Source organism: Symphalangus syndactylus, chromosome 15 (genome assembly GCF_028878055.3).
Source record: "Symphalangus syndactylus isolate Jambi chromosome 15, NHGRI_mSymSyn1-v2.1_pri, whole genome shotgun sequence".
Classification (NCBI taxonomy): domain Eukaryota; kingdom Metazoa; phylum Chordata; class Mammalia; order Primates; family Hylobatidae; genus Symphalangus; species Symphalangus syndactylus.
The window spans coordinates 101,025,034-101,044,953 of NC_072437.2; the positions used below are offsets into that span (position 1 = coordinate 101,025,034).

The 19,920-nt window shown below is 41.1% G+C and overlaps 1 protein-coding gene and 1 long non-coding RNA gene across 5 annotated transcripts in view; one reads left to right on the forward strand and one right to left on the reverse strand.

Moving 5' to 3' along the window:
* The window catches only part of LOC129464154 (uncharacterized), a 60,333-nt gene extending 50,509 nt beyond the window's left edge, over positions 1–9,824 (forward strand). The window contains exons 2-3 of the long non-coding RNA XR_008651455.2: positions 1,148–8,357; positions 9,278–9,824. This is a non-coding gene — a long non-coding RNA (uncharacterized lncRNA). The remainder of the gene's footprint in view (positions 1–1,147; positions 8,358–9,277) is intronic.
* The window catches only part of DCLK1 (doublecortin like kinase 1), a 346,715-nt gene that overhangs the window by 20,893 nt on the left and 305,902 nt on the right, over positions 1–19,920 (reverse strand). For all 4 annotated transcript variants that reach the window (XM_055245218.2, XM_055245219.2, XM_055245221.2 and 1 more), the window contains 5 exons: positions 18,527–18,660; positions 16,725–16,802; positions 15,939–16,035; positions 13,418–13,498; positions 1,074–1,187 (listed from right to left, as the gene is read on the reverse strand). In XM_055245218.2, coding sequence (XP_055101193.1) covers positions 1,074–1,187; positions 13,418–13,498; positions 15,939–16,035; positions 16,725–16,802; positions 18,527–18,660 — 504 coding nt within the window. The remainder of the gene's footprint in view (positions 1–1,073; positions 1,188–13,417; positions 13,499–15,938; positions 16,036–16,724; positions 16,803–18,526; positions 18,661–19,920) is intronic.

A 19,920-nucleotide genomic window follows, 5' to 3' on the forward strand; every position in this document is an offset into this window, starting at 1 on the left:
TGGAACCTCATATCAAGTATTTAGTAACCAAGATCTGGGATTGGTGGTATCAAACAGATCACTCGTTTATCTTCAGTTTTTTTTAGAGCTCTCGCGCAACCAAAAAAGAAAAAAAAGAAAGAAACTAAAAACACCCAGAGAAGTGGTTAAATATTCAGTACTGCTCATGAGTGAGAGGTGCTGTTTAATAGCATAAATACTTTTGAAAAAGTCCACATCCTAGTGTCTTAAATTCTTTGTTTGGAGAAGAAAAACAGCTCAAGTGATTTTCAGATTGAATATGCTATTAAAATTTACATACTCTGAAAAAAAGAGGAAATTATTAAAAACTCAAGTAACTGGAACTTGAATACATTTACTCTAGAATATGACACCAGGAAGTATGAGGTTTCATTATTCCTCGGCCCAATTTAATCTTTGCCTAGAGCTGCGATCAAATTGCATGTAGTGTATGTCTGCATGTATAGAACAGAAAAGAAAGGCCTTGTGCAGCCGCATCAATAAAATAGTAAATGTTAAAAGACTTTCAACTTTAAGAACAGAAATTTCTAAGGAGCAAGACATCGTGACTTCGTTGGGTGTTCACAGTAATTCAGTTTCACTGAAAATCTCACTGCGTAGCTTTCTGCTATGCTTTGACTTTAATTTAGGTCTCGTATCAAGATCTATAGTGTTCCAAGCTCTCCCTGCAATGTCGTCTCTCTCAGCTTGCCTTTCCTTTCTAGGTCATAGCAAAAGGACACTATGAACTCTTTTTCTTAGAGCCAAGAAGTTTGCATTGGCACAGAGTACAGCATGGGGGAGGTTTTCGGTTTTAAATAAATAAATCATAAAATTAATATACACTGCGAGACACCCTGGAGGTGTTGGATAATGATGTGACGCCCAGGGAAATGATCTGCAGAAACACATAATATATATAAGTCCCATACCTCCTCTAGTGCATTAAGTGGCTGAGCTGTCTAAAGAAATGACCCATTCTGCTGTCTCTGACTGGAGAATCTCCTGAGTAATGCCTGTCTCTTAGGTGGGTTGCTTTAAAAAAGTTATAGGTGGATATTTCAGATGCTTACTGCTATGACAGAAACTCCAGCTGCTGTGCTATTCGGCTTGGGGCCTGTGTTGAAATGCTTCTTTATCTTTCCAGCTACTGACAGCTGATGTTCATTTTCTGGGAGGCCATCATCCTGGAGAAAAAGAAATAAAGAGAAGAGAAAAAGAAAGAAAATGAGATAAATGAAAAATGAAAGCCAAATCTTCTAGTCACAGGCAGTGATCTTAGAATTCATAAGATGTCAGAAATAAACCAACCAATGTCTACTCATTAAACACTATTGTTGGAAGTACTGCTCCAAGGTCTCATTCATTTCCACATCTGCTCTAAAATTAATTTGCTTTGTGTCATCTGACCCTCAGAGATTTGTCTCTAAATTAAAAAAAAAAATTTCTGTTTTTGGTTTCTAATAAAATCTATTCCGACCACGGCTCTAGGAACATGTCAAAGAGCAAGTTAATCTAGATGACTAGAAAAAAAAATTCAGTGTGAACATCTTATTTTTAATTTTTTTTTTCCTCTTAACCCATCATTTAGACCCAAAGCCAAGGGTCTTGGATGGCAAACTTGGGCTTCTGCATGGCCCATAAATAAACTCGGGCTGTTCCACAGTTACTCATTTGGCCATTCTAAAATTCCAGGCAGCCTTCCAGGCAGAAAGATCTTCTTTAAATTTTAAGTCTTTCTTGCTGCCTTCAAATCATCTGTTATTATGACGTGGTTTATATTGGAGCTTATTTTAACCAAGGTCTCTATTCTCTGCTGGAGCCATTTATGACTGAGGCTGGACACATGGTTCTCTTGTACTAAATACTGTTAGAATCACAATAACCAGGGTCATAAGTATGTGCCACCACTTACTAGAGTTCATGATGAAAAGGCTGCAGGATCCTTCAAGGCAGAGACTGTGTTTTGCTCACTATAGAATCTCCAGGTCTTAGCATAGGGCATTGGCACATAGTAGATGCTCAATTGTGGAATAAATGAATGAACAATAGAGTGTTTGTAACTCACTGCTAAAAAGAAACTCCTGGCAATCACTTCGATGCCATTCATTATTTTTCTTTTCTTCTTCCTCTCCATCATTTTGCAGGTAATTTCTTGGTTCCACCCAGGAAAATAAGTCTGCTGCTTCTCAAGCATAATGTGCTGGCTCCTTTTGCACGAGCTGGTCCCTCCACATGTCATTTGCTTTTTCTTTCAGCATTTGGGCATTCACTTATTCAATGGACATTAACTGCATGCCTACATGGACCAGGCACTACAGTAGTTCGGGGAGAAATGATGGCGAGCAAAGACAGGCATGAGCCCTGCTCTCCTAGACCCCCTGCTCCATTTCTTTTCTTCATAACTTGGGTCTAACTGGCCTGTTCCAAGGCATTTATCCCCGAGTTAAGCACAATCCATTCTAATGGCTTTACTGGAAACCCCCAGTGCTTTTTCATTATATCAATTTGCACTATTTCTATTTTTTGGTGTTAGAAACAAGGCGAAATTCCAGTAGAGTGGGGATGCTACTTGGGGAGGGAAGAGTAGCAGGGCCACATGAAGTGCCAACCTTGTCAAGGGCTATGTTAGGAATAGCAGAGTGTGGGAGGAAGATGTGATCTCTGTTCAGCAGAACCTTGCAGGCTAATTGGGAGACAAAACATGCACACACTACGTAAAATCGTGAAACAGGCCAACAAGATAAAAAGGAGCTGTTACAAGGCTGCATGGCTGGATGGCTCAGCTAGATTCACCAAAGAAGTTCAGAGGAGAAAGGGCATATTTTCTGGTGTGAACAGTTACAGCCGACTTCATGAGAGATATGGGACTTGACCTGGCCCTTAATGATGGAGAGTGTGTTGACAGGCAGAGAGGAGGTACGATGATATTCGGTGTGCAGTGTGTGCAAGTGGGAAGCCACAAAGTCATGTCTGCCAAACAAGAAGTCGAACAGTTTGTCTCTAGTTAAGAGTTTATGTGCCATGGTAATGGCAGAGAAAGCTGAAAAGACAGGAGAAGATTGGCCGTAAATGAATACCCAAAAGATCCCAGAATTGAAGCCTTCATCTCCATTAGGAATACAGCTTTTTAATAAGAGGACCGTAAGTTTAACAAATGTGAAGGACTACCTTCCCTTTACTGAGGTATTTTTATAGTACATTATCCAGCTCTTGGTTCACTCTACAAGTGAAAGAGAAATCAGATGATAATTACAAAGAATTAGGATTACACGTTCAGAGTTCTAAACACAAGGGTGAATTGAATGGTGTATGTAAAAAATGTTTTTATTAATATGGTGAATGAGGCCAAATGCGGTGGCTCACATCTGTAATCCCAGCACTTTGGGAGGCTGAGATCACTTGAGGTCGGGAGTTCGAGACCAGCCTGACCAACACGGAGAAACCCCGACTCTACTAAAAATACAAAATTAGCTGGGCGTGGTGGCGCATGCCTGTAGTCCCAGCTCCAGCTACTCAGGAGGCTGAGACGGGAGAATAGCTTGAGCCCAGAGGCAGAGTTTGCAGTGAGCCAAGACTGCGCCATTGCACTCCAGCCTGGGCAATAAAAGCGAAACTCCGTCTCAAATAAAAACAAACAAACAAACAAACAAACACAACCAACAACGACTGGTGAATGAAACAAAAGGCCCCTGGAATTTAAGTTGGACAATAGCGTTTGGGATCTAAGTTAGAATTTTTGAGAGTTTTTCAACATTTGACAAGGGATAAAATGATACTGAAAGTCTTCTGAATATTAGTATCATGCCTTGGCAGAGTGTCGGGTTCTGCCAGAATGAAAGGGGCCACCTTGGGTACCCTACTGGCCTCACCCCCAAGATTAGACATGCACTTCTTACCATCTCTTTGTAGAGTTCCAGGCTATCTCGGGCAAAGTGATCAAATGAGCTTTCAATGATGAGATACTTCGAAAAACATGATTGTGGAGAAGGTTGAGGAAAGGTTTTTCTTTTTAGGATGAAAGAAACTTGAGCATATTTGTGGTCTTAGAATAAGAAGCTAGTGAAAAGGGAGAGTTGAAAGATAGGAGAAAGGGCAGGGTAGGGACAGAGGGTAGAATTGAAGTGGTTTGCCTTGGGGAGGTATAGGTTTACCTCCTTCTCTGAGGCAAAGATGAAACAAAGAGAGAACCAGCAGAGGTGCGGGGGAGGGAAGTTAAAAGAGGACGGCAGGGCGAGGAAGGTGACACAAGTGTTAACTGCTGTTTACACGTATGATCTCTTTCCTCCTCAAACTTCCGTCCATTTATTAGTCCCATTTTGAACATGGGCAAAATGAGGCTCAGCAAGGTTAAATCATTTGCTCAACGTCACACAGCTAGAAAGTGGTTGAGTCAGCATAGAACCAGGCCTGAAACTCTGTTCTTTTTCCCACACCAGGTTGCATCAATTGAGGATGCTCACTAGCATGACATCAGCTACAAAAGGGCTGCTTAACTGCTAAATGGAAATACTCAGTGAATCCATGATGAAAGTGGCACCGTGGTGAGGGGGAAGGAGAATTGAATTAGGGGCCGAACAAACCAGACAATATTTGGACACGACTTAATGGAGCCTGGGAATCATCTGGTGGTCAATAAAAGAGACGCTGAGCATTTCAGGGACCCAGTGGAACACAGTTAGAAATTCTCTGTCAAGTGGAGACTGGGTGTCCACTAATCTGGGATGTGTCAACGTGACCTATTAGGGCCAAAACTCTAGGATCCTATGTGCAGCAAGCAGTGCAGCAAGGCCTGGCTGACACCGGGCAGAATAAAGTTGCATGGAGCCAACAGGGTTGCCCTATGATCGGCACAGGCTGTGTTTACCAGCCTAGGTGTAAATATGGGGAAAGATAGCTGGGTTTCCATAAGAGCAGCCCCTACTTAACTTACTGAGAAAGATTCAGCTCTTGCTGAATAACCCCACCTTCTTTTCACTCCCCACCATTGGCATCTTTTCAGAAACTTGCCTTCACCTGGCTTTCCTCCCACTGCCAGTTCTTGAGCTGGGAGTTTGCTCTCTAGCCACCTCACAATGGATTTCCTTATCATTTCCCAGCCCTGTCCTGGTCCTAATCTCCTATCAAGGTTCCTAGCAACTCTTTCAGATACTGGGGCCTGGAGGTCAAGGCCTCCAGCTTTAAATTCCAGTGAAGGTTTGAGCTTCCCCTGGGTTATTAGTTCACATTGAAGCAATGCAAGTAGCGAAACAACTCTCACAAGCTGTCAGAGAGGCTTTTGACTCCATAAATCTTAAAACGTTCCAGGATTTTTTTTCCAATGAAATAAGGTGTCTCAGCTGGAGTAGGTAAAACACATACATGTACACACACACACACACACACACACACCCCATGACAGTGAAAAAGTCTGCAGTGTTTTTATATAAATTTTGAAGGTTTTCAGCATAATTGGATAAAAAGGCTTAAACAATTGGCTTTGCAGGGATCAAATCTGTACCTGCGCCATACAGATGGATGATAGAGATTTAGCTAACTTACTGTCATGCATCAATAAAATAAATAGGGACGTTAAAAACATACATTTATATATATACATCTTTATCACCATTATTCAGAATAGATTATGTGCCAAAAATGTGCTATGAATTTTCTAAACGTGACAAATCTGGCAGTATTTTACAAATAGTTATAGTATTATTACCATACATTCTGGTCTGGTGGTGGTTTCTGAAGTTCGACGCAGGCTGGTTGTAGTTTGAGGTTAGTAGTTTTTGATTTAGAAATTCCCATCCACCACTTGGCAGAGCATTGCAACTGACACGAACAAAATTAGTTTGCAAAATGGAAAATGAACTCTCACCACTGTCCATAGGAGACCTGGCCTCCTGGTCTCCATTTCTCTAGGGGTTACTGGGGAAGAGCTGTGGGGAGGCTTGTGGGGGAACGGATGTGAAGTCACTCTGTAGTGCAGAATTCCTCGCTTTCCTCTGGGAAACCATTTCAGGCATCATGCTTTAGAAAATTCTCATCCCCTTGTGGATTTTTGGTTTTGAATCATGGATCTGGTTTGCAGTCTATTCATTGCCAGACTCTATTATTAATATCTGTAAACTCAGGAGAAGCATGGCAGTCTTGAGCAGTTTACTGCTAGAATATTCCCACTTAGTTTTAAACCATTCCAAGGTCATTAAAGGACGCTTCAATAGCAGTTCCACTGCACCTCCCAGTGTGCTTGACTCCTATTAACCGTCCCCACCTGCATGGCACCCCCAGTCCCCTTGACTCTCTTCAGCATGGCCCTATGATTCTCTGTCTACAATTCACACTGCACTTTGGGAGAAAATGTAAGGCAAGTTAAGATTTATCTTAGAGCAAGGACAGGATAAAATGCCCATATGGAAACTGCAATTCCATGTCATTGTTTAAAATTTATGAATATAAATAAGTGGTTTTATATATTATTACAGTGTCATTGGGCTTCACTTAATTGCTAGCAAATTCTACCAGCACAATAAGATGAATGTTTACATTTGTGTGTGTGTGGGTAGGGCTGATTTTTGTTAGTCAACATGGAATATCTTGGGAGATTATCCAGGCTTCTATTTTTTCTTCTTTCTCTTGCTCTCTTTTTCTTTTTGGATATCTGGACTTAGCAGAATCTTTTCAAAAGAGTATGTAGGTGGAATATAGGAGGTAAACTAAAGTGTAAAGGCCAGGAAGGTGATACAAAGTCTTGAATTGGCTAAATAACTATACTTGATTTATTTAAACCAGTCTGTTCTTCTAGTACAAAAGTTCTTGAACTTCGTTTCATATTATAATCACCTGTGAGCTTTTAAAAGTCCTGATGCCAGGAAGCCAGTGCAAACCAATTAAATCAGAATGTCTGGGGGCAAAACCCAGGCATCAGACCTGTGTTAGAGGCTCCAGTGGGCTTCAGGCTAGACTCCTTTGAGCCTCAGTTTTGTTTTGTTTTTTTTTCCTTGAGACAGAGTTTCGGTCTTGTTGCCCAGGCTAGAGTGCAATGGCACGATCTTGGCTCACCGCAACCTCTGCCTCCCGGGTTCAAGCGGTTCTCCTGCCTGAGCCTCCCCAGTAGCTGGGATTACAGGCATGTGCCACTACGCCCGGCTAATTTTTTATTTCTAGTAGAGACGAGGTTTCTCCATGTTGGCCAGGCTGGTCTCGAACTCCCGACCTCAGGTGATCTGCCCGCCTCGGCCTCCCAAAGTGCTGGGATTACAGGCATGAGCCACTGTGCCCGGCCCTCAGTTTTTTTAAATCTGTTAAATTGGCAAAATAATTTGATGTAAAACATAGATTCATAAAATTATAGCATCCTAGGGTATCAGAAGAATAACTCGGGATAAGGTAGATAAACATTTTGAAAATAAAAATGGAATGACAGCAATATATTTAAAATATCACAATGATGATAATTTGATCCTAATTATATATAAGATTTTTTTTCTGGAAATGTCAATTCTGTTTATGAACTTATCATGAACCGACATGTTCTATCAATAAAGCATCATTTGTGGGGAAAGTGACTCAACCCTCTTTCCAATTCCTGGAAAGGTCAAGATATATTATTGCCTATTTTATTCTTATATTATAATAAATGTGCCTAAATCATATTGTTCTCCACTAGATGGGTAATAGGGTAAAGAAACGTATTTGGGATAATTTTGTTGGTATTTTGTAACTACATTAAAGTAGCTGTGATGCTGCAGAAAGTAACAGAGCTGGTGATACACATATTATCTATCTGGATCTGTGACACACAAACAGGACCATGTTGGGGGACGACAGTCTTTCTTCCTTAATCAAGCTTCTCATTCACCAACATTAATCACAATTTGCATTTCATCAGCACATAGCAATGGATGAAACAGTTGTCGCCTGGCTCAGACTCAAATTCACCAAATATTTGCTAAGTACCTACAAGGTGCTAGGACTTCAGATTGCCCTCTCAGACTCTTCAACTATATGATCCTTTTCCCATCCTTATAGCAAGTGGAGAGGAGAATCCTATTTTCTCCATTTCACAGATACGAAAACAGGTTTGAAGGAGAGAAAAGACTTGCCCAAGGTCACACAGGTGAGTGAGCTGATGCTCCTCCCGTGGGTCTATATTCCTCTTCCAGACGTGTGGCTGCTTACTGACGATGGCTTTGTTCATGTGGCTCATTGGAACCATCCACAGAGAGGCCTCGCTCATGACTCTTTCAACAACAGAGCAAAGGGCGAGAATACGGCAGAGCACGGTGGGATTCGGACCCAGGACGTGTGAAAAATAAAGGTGAACTTAGAGGAAGCTCCTGGATGAGGCTAAAACAAGTGACTTTTGCCAAGTAGGTTTTCCATTCTGCTGCCCTATGCTCTACTCTCTGTTTTATATAAGTCTACCTTTCCTTTTTCTTTCTTTCTTTCTTTTTGTTTGTTTGTTTTTTGAGACAGAGTCTCCCTCCGTTACCCAGGCTGGAGTGCAGTGGCTCAAACTTGGCTCACAGCAACCTCTGCCCCCAAGTTCGAGCCATCCTCATTCCTCAGCCTCCCCAATAGCTGTGATTACAGGCACCCACCACCATACTGGGCTAATTTTTTTTTTTTTTTTTTTTTAGTAGAGGTGTGGCTTCACTATGTTGGCCAGGCTTGTCTTGAACTCCTGGCCTCAAGTGATCCACCCGCCACGGCCTCCCAGAGTGCTAGGGTTACAGGCATGAACCACTGCACCTGGCCAAGACTGCCTTTTCAATTCCAAGTATGTCAAGTAAAAAAGTCATGGTATAAGCAATAGAGAAAATTAGAACTAATGAGAGCAGAGAAAGAGCTTTTTGACAACGTCCTTAGGGTTCACGTAATTATTAGTACTTTTCTCCCCCCTTCTCTCCTTTGTGGTAATCAGATATAATTCAATTGCCAAATGCAAAATGTCTTACTAAACGGATATTCTTTGAAATCCCTAATTTATTTATTTCATTTGCTTGGCCATTCATTTGTTGTACTTGGAGACATCAACAAATGCTAAATGCTGATTGTGAAAGCTTACTTTTAACAATTGATTATTTTCAGATGAAGAAAAAATCTGTTTTCTGATTTAGTTACTTCATAAAGATAATTTCAAAAGTTAAGCACTCACTTGAGTCCTTAAAAAGCTTTTATTAAAACCATTTTTTTTTAGGATGGTAAGTCTGTTTGAATTGCAGAAAGGGTATTTTTTTTTAGTTTTCGATCTCCTAGATGATTACTTAAATTCTCTCCTTGCTTTTAGAAAATGCCTTTAGGAAATCTAAGAGGAAAAACTGAAATGGACAGCAGAAATCTAAGATCCAGAAGGAGCCATGGGACATAATTATCAGCAAAGTGGGACCATGTGTAAAACTGTGCACAAAACCAGGTAGAGGAGGCAGAAAGTTACTGCTGAGACACGTATATATTGCCATAATGAGCAACTTATTTTTTCACTGGTAACAGCCAGAAGCCTTCTTAATTTTGTTTCTTTACCACAGTTGAGTTGGGATATTATTAATATAGGGCCATTTGGTCTGGAATCAGGGGAAGATTCATGCCGTTCCCAACAGCATTCCAGACCCCTCATGTATACAAACAAATTTGCTCACATTTACAAAGTTATCTTCTAGCAAACATGCACATTCTGCTGGAACTGACTGTCAGATATCTTCTTCCCAGTCTTCTCCAGGATTGAGCTCTGGCACCTCCTTCTCTGGGCTCTGGGAAGTCTCCCCACAGAGCAGACTGGGGTAGCCGTTCTCACTACCCTGGAACTGTCTGGTTGTATCAGACTTTGTTCCTAGAAGGCAGGGCTGGCACACAGTGTCTCTCTGATAAAAATGTATTTAGAAATCTCTGCGTATAACTTTTTAAAACAATTACTCAGTTGTGCACACCTGGGGTCCCAGCTACTTGGGAGGCTGAGGCAGGAGGATTGCCTGAGCCCAGGAGGTCAAGGCTGCAGTGAGCCATGATTGTGCCACTGCATTCCAGCCTGGGTGACGAAGCGAGACCCTGTCTCAAACAAAAAAGTAAAATGATTATTTGTCATCTATGAATATCTTTCCTCTACGGCTCTTCAGGAGCCTTTTAAGGCCACATGTCAAATTCAGATCGTCTAGTTTCTTCTGCGTGGTCACCCTGTCTCAGTTTCTCCAGAGCTAATATGCAATTTGACAATCTATGGATGGTGGGCTTTTATTTTTTTCTTTGAAATTTAAAGAAAAAGTTTATTGAAGATCGGAAAAACAATTCCTAAAAGATCAACTTTTCCAGAAAACTAGCTACACAATGCATTGCGTCTATCATGTTAAAACGTGCGTTAGACACGAATACAAAAACCATGAAACAAGCCACCACTCTTCAACAATTTGAGCAAAGATAAAATGCCTAAGCAACAACAAGGATGACTTGCAGAGGATGGGCTCTTTAAGCATCACTAAAAAAAAGTAGCACAAATGGATAAGTGTGTTCAGTTATATACACTGAATTGAAACTTTGGCACTAGGAATCAGAGCATTTTGTCATATAGCATTAACACGTGGATCAGTCAGAACCAACCACTGCCACCCAGAGAGCCTGCAGCTGGCTTGTGCCTCTTCCTCCCTGCACAGCTAAGAAAAAGTTACCATGACCTGGGTAAGTGAGTTTGGAAAGGTTGCTGACTTGTACTAACAATCATTGCAGTGACGACAATGTCCATATTGTACCTACCTGTTTACAACATTACCATGTTTTCATGTGTAACAAAGGGTGGGGTAGATGTAATGTGGTGCATGGGACTTTAAAACACCTGGGCTGAAAGTGAGGGTATCTGGCTGCAAATTCTGGCTCAACTGCAAGCTTGGCTACTTTGAAAAAATCACCCTGCATAGCTTTAGTCTCCTCATCTGTAAAATGGGTACAATAATACCCATCCTGCTTATCTTGTAGGCTTGTTATGAGGCTCAAGTAAGATGCTTCCTAATCTTTTCAGCTTCATAGGAAAGGGTAACTTTTGCTTAGCGCCCTGGGGTGAATGCAGATGTTGTTGAGGTTGGAAGTGACCACTCCTGGATACTGGCGGTACAGCCCCCTGTCCCTAGGGCTGCGGGGACTACTATTTTTGCATGTCTGTGCACCAGTTAGAAAACTCTGCTATATGAGAAGCCTTAAAATAAACCTCACTGCATAGCTCTACATGCTCATTTTCATGTATATTCTCCTATTATTTGTATATAACCTCCCAGTGGAGTGTGAAGAATCACATTCAGACACGTAGAATGCTGGAATGTAGACCTATGGCCACCTAGTGGCACAACATGAATGAGATCCCAAGTTCTTGTCCCCCCATATGTAGTCACCTGACACATTGACTGTGCTTTCAATCATGCCTTGACCTCAAGCTTTTGTTGTTTTGGAAAACAAAACAAACCACTCGACTACTCACCAAGGTGACAATTCAGAGAAATGGAACATTTTGTGGCCTTCAATGTACAGCCAGATGATTCAGTGCAGTAGGGAGGCTGGTAAAAGTTATATCAATGAGCTGGCAATTTTATGATCGTCCACTTCTATGACCATGTCCATATATATATTCAAGCCTATATCTGTCTTCTATTCTGGCAGTAGGAACCATTAGACCTAGTGATGGAGCTTCCCCATCTATCAGTGGGGATTACCATAGAAACTAGATTACAAAGTTACAATGTTGTTGGGAAGAACACGGTAAGTACAAACACAACACAGTTAAGGTATATAAGACGCTTAAAATACTTCTGGCAGACTCTAGAAGTTAAGCATTCTATCAGTATTAACTATGAGCATTATTATTATTATTATTATTATTATTATTTGAGACAGTCTTGCTCTGTCACCCAGGCTGGAGTGCAGTGGTGCAATCTCCGCTCACTGCGGCCTCCGCCTCCTGGGTTCAAGCAATTCTACTGCCTCAGCTCCCCAAGTAGCTGGAATTACAGGTGCATGCCACCATGCCTAGCTAATTTTTTCTGTTTTTTTTTGTTTTGTTTTGTTTTTAATAGAGATGGGGTTTAGCCATCTTTGCCAGGCTGGTCTCAAACTCCTAACCTCAAGTGATCTGCCCACCTTGGGCTCCCAAAGTACTGGGATTACAGGCGTGAGTCACCGTGCCCAGCCTATTATTATTATTTTTTGAGATGGAGTCTCAATCTTTTGTCCAGGTTGGAGTACAGTGGCACAATCTCAGCTCACTGCAGCCTCTGCACCCCGGGTTCAAGTTATTCTCATGCCTCAGCCTCCTGAGTAGCTGAGATTACAGGTGCGCACCACCACACCTAGCTAATTTTTGTATTTTAGTGAGATGGCGTTTCACCATGTTGACCAGGCTGGTCTCAAACACCTGGCTTCAAGCGATCTGCCTGCCTCAGCCTCCCAAAGTGCTGGGATCACAGGTGTGGGCCACTGAGCCCAGCCAACTATGAGTATTATTAATCAAAACAAATTTTACCCATCGGTTGTAGAGAAACACAGAATTAAAAAATAATGACTCTGCTCTGGAGAATTCCTTCATAGTTAATGAAATATCATTAGACCCGTGTACTTAAAGAACAGCCACAGAGGCAGCATTGGGGAGATTTTGGAAATGCAGAGCCTCCAATCTACTGTGTTAGAAACTGTGTTTTAACAGGCTCTCCAGGTGATTTGTGAGCACATTCAAGTTTAAGAAGTGCTGCAATGCAGTAGCCCAAGGTGTATGCCGAAACCCTTAGGTCACTTGCACTTTTGGCAGGAATCATGCAAAAAGCAGGACAGACTCAGAAAGTCTGTTATGTCTTCTTGATGACTATTCAGTTCTAATCTGGACCGCAGAAAGCAGGTTGTGGGGTAGAAGACTGAGACCACTGGCACCTCACCAGTTAGAAGGCAGTCTCATCAGAATAAAATGTAATGGATACACCAGATGTCCTCATGGAACAAGTCTAAGATCCTGTAACTGTCCTGGCACATATGGGGGCGGGGCGAACAAAATGAAACACAACCCTTTTTTCTTTTTTTTTTTAGATGGTGTCTCACTCTGTCACTCAGGTTGCAGCGCAGTGGCACGATCCTGGCTTACTACCACCTCTGGTTCCCAGGGCCAAGCAATCCTACCACCTCAGCCTCCTCATAGCTGGGACCACAGGCTTGTGCCACCATGCCCAGCTAATTTTTTGTATTTTTGGTAGAGATGGGGTTTTGCCACGTTGCCCAGGCTATCCTCCAACTCCTGAGCTCAGGAAATCCACCCACCTCGGCCTCCCAAAGGGCTGAGATTACAGGCGTGAGACACTGCGCCTGGCCCACAACACTTTCAAAAGGAGGCGATAACATTAGAAAATCTTCAACTGATTTTTAAAAGGAATGTTAGGAGAGAACATAGGAAATGGTGCGAGTCACTTACATTAACCCAGGGATGCTCAAGGACTTGAACAGCAGAAAATCGCTGATCTACGTCGACCAACAGCATCATGGTAATGAGCTCCTGTGAAGGGGAACATTAGAATCCATTTATCTGAATTTAAGGTGAAAAGCTGGATGTGTGCAAATGCAAGAGTTCTCTTTTAGTTTCGAAAAGCACTTGTAAAAGCTCTAAATCTTAAATACATCAACTCCACTTACCTGTGGCTATTTATCACCTTCAAAAGTTAAAAAAGGTAAGCACTTGGGATTGTAAGTACATAGCTTGTGGTTGAAGAAAAATTAAATTAATATCAGAATCAATTTCATAAAAATGTTTGTAGTAGAAAAGAAATTATACAAGTTAAGGAATTAATATTCCTTTCTTTGTCTAGCATTTTGCATGTTAAAGACATATTTATTAATTAGTTTAATATAGAAGTCACATTTAAAAAAACACTTTACTTAAAATTTCACTTTAGCAGCTGAAAGGAAAAATGAAATTTTCCCCCTAATTTCAAGACAGCATACTTAGGTTTGAAAGAAAGGTATGAGGAAAGACACAGAATTGTCAACAGCTAGGTGGCAAGATAGAATTGATCCTTTAGTAGCTAAAGAATTCTAAAGAAATATGTTACAATTGCTTCAAAAATTTCCAGACAAATCAATACAAAGAAAAATAGAACTATTAAGAGGTAAACAATTTCATCATCCTGAAATTAATGGAACTTCCTCATGAGCTCAAATGGACTTGGACCAGGAATGCTTTACCTGGGTCTTAACGATGAGTATGCTATACAATTGTCCACTTTGGATTAGAAGTTCCCATGTCACAAAATGGTTAGATATGCATTATCCAGTTCCTTACATACACAGGTTTTATAGTACCACTCGGGAAGGGGGTGATTTAATTTCATTGAGGGAGAGAGTTCACTCAGTCTTCTTCATTCACTTTCTAACTTGGACCAGAACTCATGAAAGTATCTGCTGTGTGTGATGCCCTTTGCAGTTGCTATGGAGGTGTAGGAGATGGTCCTATTTGTCAGTAACTGTGAGCCCTCAGGTCATGCAGTGATGGCATGCGGAGCTGGACAGGTTCCTGAGGAGCCCCCAGCCCTGCAGCTGTATCGTCTCATCTCCTTTAGCCTGCACCTTTCTCTGACACTCCCTTTCTGGCAGGTTCCTGGACAGTTGAAGAAAATGAGAGACTTGCACTCCATATGCATCATTTTCTACACAAAGTGGTCACGTCTGAGGGGTTGGCTTTTAAAGGGAACTCACATTCAGGACATGGCAAAAGCAAAGGCATAAACATTGAGCAATCAAAAGATAATTATTTCTCAAGATAATTATTGAGAACATTTTTCTCAAATTTTCAAACATTTAAGTCAGCACTTGGAGACATAATATAAATTTCAAAAAGAGCAATGAAAAGGTTTTCCTTTTTCTCCTCAAAGTCTACAAACATCTCAATGTAAGATTTTTATAGCCTTCTTAGAAGTTGATTTATTATAAATATTATTTAATGTGGTAAAATATACATAAAATTTACCACTTCAACCATTTTCAAGTGCACAGTTCACTGACATTCAGTACATTCACATTGTTGTGCAACCATCACCTTCATCCATGTTAAGGACGATCTTTTAGTTTCATGGGATAAAAACCATGAATCTTGTGTTTTTCTCCCCCTCTGCCTCTAAATCCTGGCTATTATTCAAGGTTCAACTTAAATCATAGCTTCCCCATAAAGTCTTTCTTGATGATTTCAACCTACATTGAGGTTGAGTTTTCTTCCCTCTGATTAATTGATGGATTCATTCATATACTTATTCATTTATTCAATATATATTGAGCACCACTATACTGGTCATACTTTAGGCAGTGATGGTACAGCAATGGACAAAATAGATAAAAATCCCTGCCTTTGCAGAATTTGCATTCCAGTGGAGAGAGTCTGGAAATTAACTATATAAAGAAGATATGCCTACCTATTTATATCTATCTTTTTTTGGGTAGAGAGATAGGTAGTTAGATGGCATACCAGATGCACACGCAGGTGTAAGTGTTCTGGAGAAAAATAAAACAGACAAGTAGGATACAGCAAGCCAGGTAAGGTTTAAGAGATGCAATTGGAACCAGGATGGTCTGGGAGGGCTTCACTGAGAAATTAAGTCATTAAGTCAAGAGCTGAGAGAGGTGAAACCACAGGCCATATAGAAATCTGAGCTGGGCTCAAGCCTGACGAGGGTGGAGCACAGCAAGAGGCTACAGCAATGTCACTGGAATGGCACCTGAGAGAGATGAAGGCAGCAGACGGAGATGCTTTATAAGTACTTGTTGGGATGTCTGGGAACAGATGACTTGATGACTGTGAAATCTTGGAAAACCTAGCAATTACAACTAAAATGTGTACAGAAATCATGCTTATGATGTCATTAGTTTCTTTGCACACAATGATTTGGAATAAATAATTCCGTTAAGACACACAGAATATAGGGAAGAGGAAGGCACTGGACACCTACCTTTGCAGAATCGGAAACATTATCCCAGTATGGAGAAGGAAAGTCCACTTGCCCCATCAAAATCTGATCAAAAAGTACCTCCTGGTCATCACCACTTCTGTTTAGATGAACGACAACAAGGAAAAACAGCACTCAGATATCAACTCAGTGTTCATCTTTTCAGTCTCAGGCACTGGAGCCCTTCCTTTCCCCCCATAAATGTGTAAAAATGTGTGTTTTTAACCGATTGAAAAATGTCAGTGTGAAACTGTTTTGGTAAATTAAGGAAGAGTTTTTGGGCCGGGTGCGGCAGCTCACACCTGTATTCCCAGCATTTTGGGAGGCTGAGGCAGGCGGATCACTTGAAGTCAGGAGTTCAATACCAGCCTGGCCAACATGGTGAAACCCCATCTCTACTAAAAATACAAAAAGTAACTGGTGTGGCGGCACACACCTGTGATCCCAGCTATTCAGGAAGCTGAGGCAGGAGAACTGCTTGAACTTGGGAGGCAGAAGTTGCAGTGAGCTGAGACTGCCACTGCACTCCAGACTGAGCAAAAGAGAGACTCTGTCTCAAAACCAAAAAGAAAAAAAAAAAAGAAAGAGTTTTTAATGATATGGGGAAGAAATATGGAAGGCATATAAATTAGCATGCATGACACAACAGGGAAAAAATAACAGGGATTGCAACTGAAGTTCTTGTGCTCTTTTCCTGGCGCAGGCTCCTTTGTGCAAGAAGGGCTAATGGATCACTCGGAGAGTAGAGAAATGCTTTGTCGGCGCTGAATAAAAGATTGTTGCCCATACCCACGGAATGGAGGGAAACCACACAGCAGGATATAAGTGATTACACCTGCTGCCCAGATGTCCACCTTGAGGCCGTATCTGGAAAAATAAGGGATGTTAGAGTTAGAAGAGTCAGGCTTGGACAAATTATGCAGCTTGGTAAAATCGATGACTTTCCTCCTCCAAGCCAAAAATAAAACCAAACAAAATAACAATCCCAACAACAAACACTAAACTAAAACCCACCACCTAAACAGAGTTCAAAGAAAAAGTTTAAAAAATAATAATTTAAAAAAAGACCAAGGTGCAGGAATAAAAATCAAAGGAATGCATTGCTGGACTTATTTGTAAATATCAGTAAATAAAGGGTTTCAGCAAAAAGGTTTATTACAGTAATAACAATTCTGAGATAAGGACGGACCCTTGAGATAAATTCCCTCACTTCAGGAATAATAATTATTTCTAGAATGTTTTCCAATTTATAGAGCACTGACATACATGATCATACTTTGTTTTCCTAGCGTTGGACAAGACAAGTATTGCTTATTGTACAGAAGAGAAAACAGGTTCAGACAGGTGAGTAATTTTGCTTAAGATCACACAGTTAGTGTCAGAGCTGGTCCCCAATATGGTCTTCAAGACCCACCACTTCCTCCCAGCAGCAAGCAGAGCATGTCCCAGTCGGAAGTGTGGCTGTGCCCCAGGCAGCCCCACCTGAGGGAGGTCAGACAAGGCTATGGATGCGGGCTCCCACCTCATTCAAATGTGCCAAGTAGCAAAGTCCTCATTCCCTCACATCTCACCTCAGGAATTCCCCTGATGGGATTCCCTCCTCATCTGTTTGGTTTTTCTGCCCTTGTGGTCTATGGTACAAGCAAAAAACAAAACAAAACAAAACCCCGAAAAACTATCTCCAACTGGTCACAGGGGAGAGTGCCACCTAGATTCCCAGCTGTGGACTGAAACTGCTAATGAGAAGAAAAAGTAGGGCTGCCTCCCCTCAGTGCCCCACCCCCCTATTCCTTCTGCTTAAGGATGGCACCTCAGAGCCTGCCTATGGCCCTTGGTAAGAAATAGGGCTTCTTACCAAAGGAGTCTTTGACTCAGGCTGACCTGAGTTCAAATCCTGACTCAACCACTAAAACTAATCATGAGCTTGCATGGTATCTAACCCATCAGAGTTTCAATTTATTGAAGTGCAAAATGGGAATCGAACCACCGACTGGAAGAGTAAGAAGTAAAGGAGTTTCAGGCCTGGCATATTGTGGGGCCTTAGTAAGGAATAGGCTACCCTGCCCTTCTCCCCACATTCATCTGATTCTGCACACAGAAACCAGGAAATTCCCAACGATCCCTGATGCCTAAGGGTGTTTGTACGCCACGGAAAATCAGTGGATCCCCAAGAGGTCCCACATGGGACCTGAACTGGAGGATAAGGGCAGCGGAGAGAAATAACCGCAGGAGACTATCACTGCACACGGCAGTGTCTGCTTCTTTTATCTCCAAATGAGAGTTAATTACCATTGCTGTGTGTTTCTGTTAGTCTGAACATTTTTTACTCTGGGGTTAATAACTTCTGTTCTACCTTTAACAAAGACCAAATGGAAGCCTTAAGATTGCAGTAATTGACAAAACAGATTGGGAAAACAGAGAAAATGGCTCCCACTGTAAATGTTAAAGAATAAAATAAAATTTTAAAAAGAGTAAAAGAAACCTGATAGCTAATTATGTCTGGATAGGGCACAGCAGTACTATTTTTCCTATTCTCGAAGCTGGCTAGTTCTTTTGCAAGCACAGCACTTAAACATAAGAGAAGCATTTACCCAGTCTCCGCAATGATTTCTGGAGCCACGTATGTTGGGGTGCCACAGACTGTGTACAGGGGGCCGTCTACAATGGTGGCCAGTCCAAAGTCACCCAGCTTCAGTGATTTGCTGCCATCTTGGTGCTCATACACCTAAAACAAAGGAAAAAACACAATTGTCTGAAAACCAAGAGCTCAAAAGTCCTTTCTTGAAGAAATGAGGAACACTGTGTTTAAATTTAACGTATAGAAGGTAAAAAATAAATTAGGCAATTATGCAAGAATGGATATACATACAAAATAGCTTACTTCCTTTAGATTACTGCAAAACTGGAATCATGGTGAACACCTAGCAAATGGAAATTGATTAAATAAATTATAGTACCTTCATACAACGAGAGGTTACATGACCTTAAAATGGCTATATGGGATTATAGTTATTGAATTATGTTTGGGAAATGAGCAGAGCAGTTTTCAGATTGGTTTTTATAAAATGTCTTTTAAAGAAAAAAAAGTACATACAAGAAAAAAAGAAAAAGTCTGAAAGAACACAGTGCCGATGTATCTGTCTCTTGGTGGTAGGATTACAGGTTTTCTTAATCCTTTTGTTTATCTGTATTTGATATTGTCTATAATTAAAACTGATTTGCATAATAAAATGAAGCATAGAAAGTCCCTAGTGCGGTGTCTCCGATTTATGAAAACAATCTCTTCGTTTTAATATATTAAGAAAACTTGCTGGGAGCTGTGGCTCACGCCTGTAATCCCAGCACTTTGGGAGGCCAAGGCAGGTGGATCACCTGAGGTCAGGGGTTCAAGACCAGCCTGGCCAACATGGTGAAACCCTGTCTCTACTAAAAATACAAAAATTAGCTGGGCGTGGTGGCGGGCACCTGTAATCTCAGCTACTTGGGAGGCTGAGGCAAGAGAATCACTTGAACCCGGGAGGCGAAGGTTGCAGTGAGCTGAGATCAAGCCATTGCTTGATCTCATTCATTGCCAGAGCGAAAATCTGTCTGGAAAAAAAAAAAAAACTTTAAAAATGCAATTCTTTGGTAACTACATACAAAAAAACTATACTTATAGTAAAATATTTTCAGTGCCTCGTATTTTCAACATGATCTATTTACATTTCTTAAATTAATAATTGAAAGAGATATTAACATTTCATTTCACCTGTGGCAATTTGGAAAGATTTATCAGGTGCAGAGTCAGCATCCTGTCCAGGTTTCCCTTATTAAGGCAGTAAAAATCTTCCCTCCTTCACCCAACAAATCAAGAAAAGGATGCATGTGACTGTAGGCAAGTATTTATACTCCTTTAATTCCAGCCACGATCAAAACAAATGGAGCTGCTCTAAAAAGTATCCCAAATAACTTATTTTATTTCAAAGAAAAGATGAAAGGGCCTTCA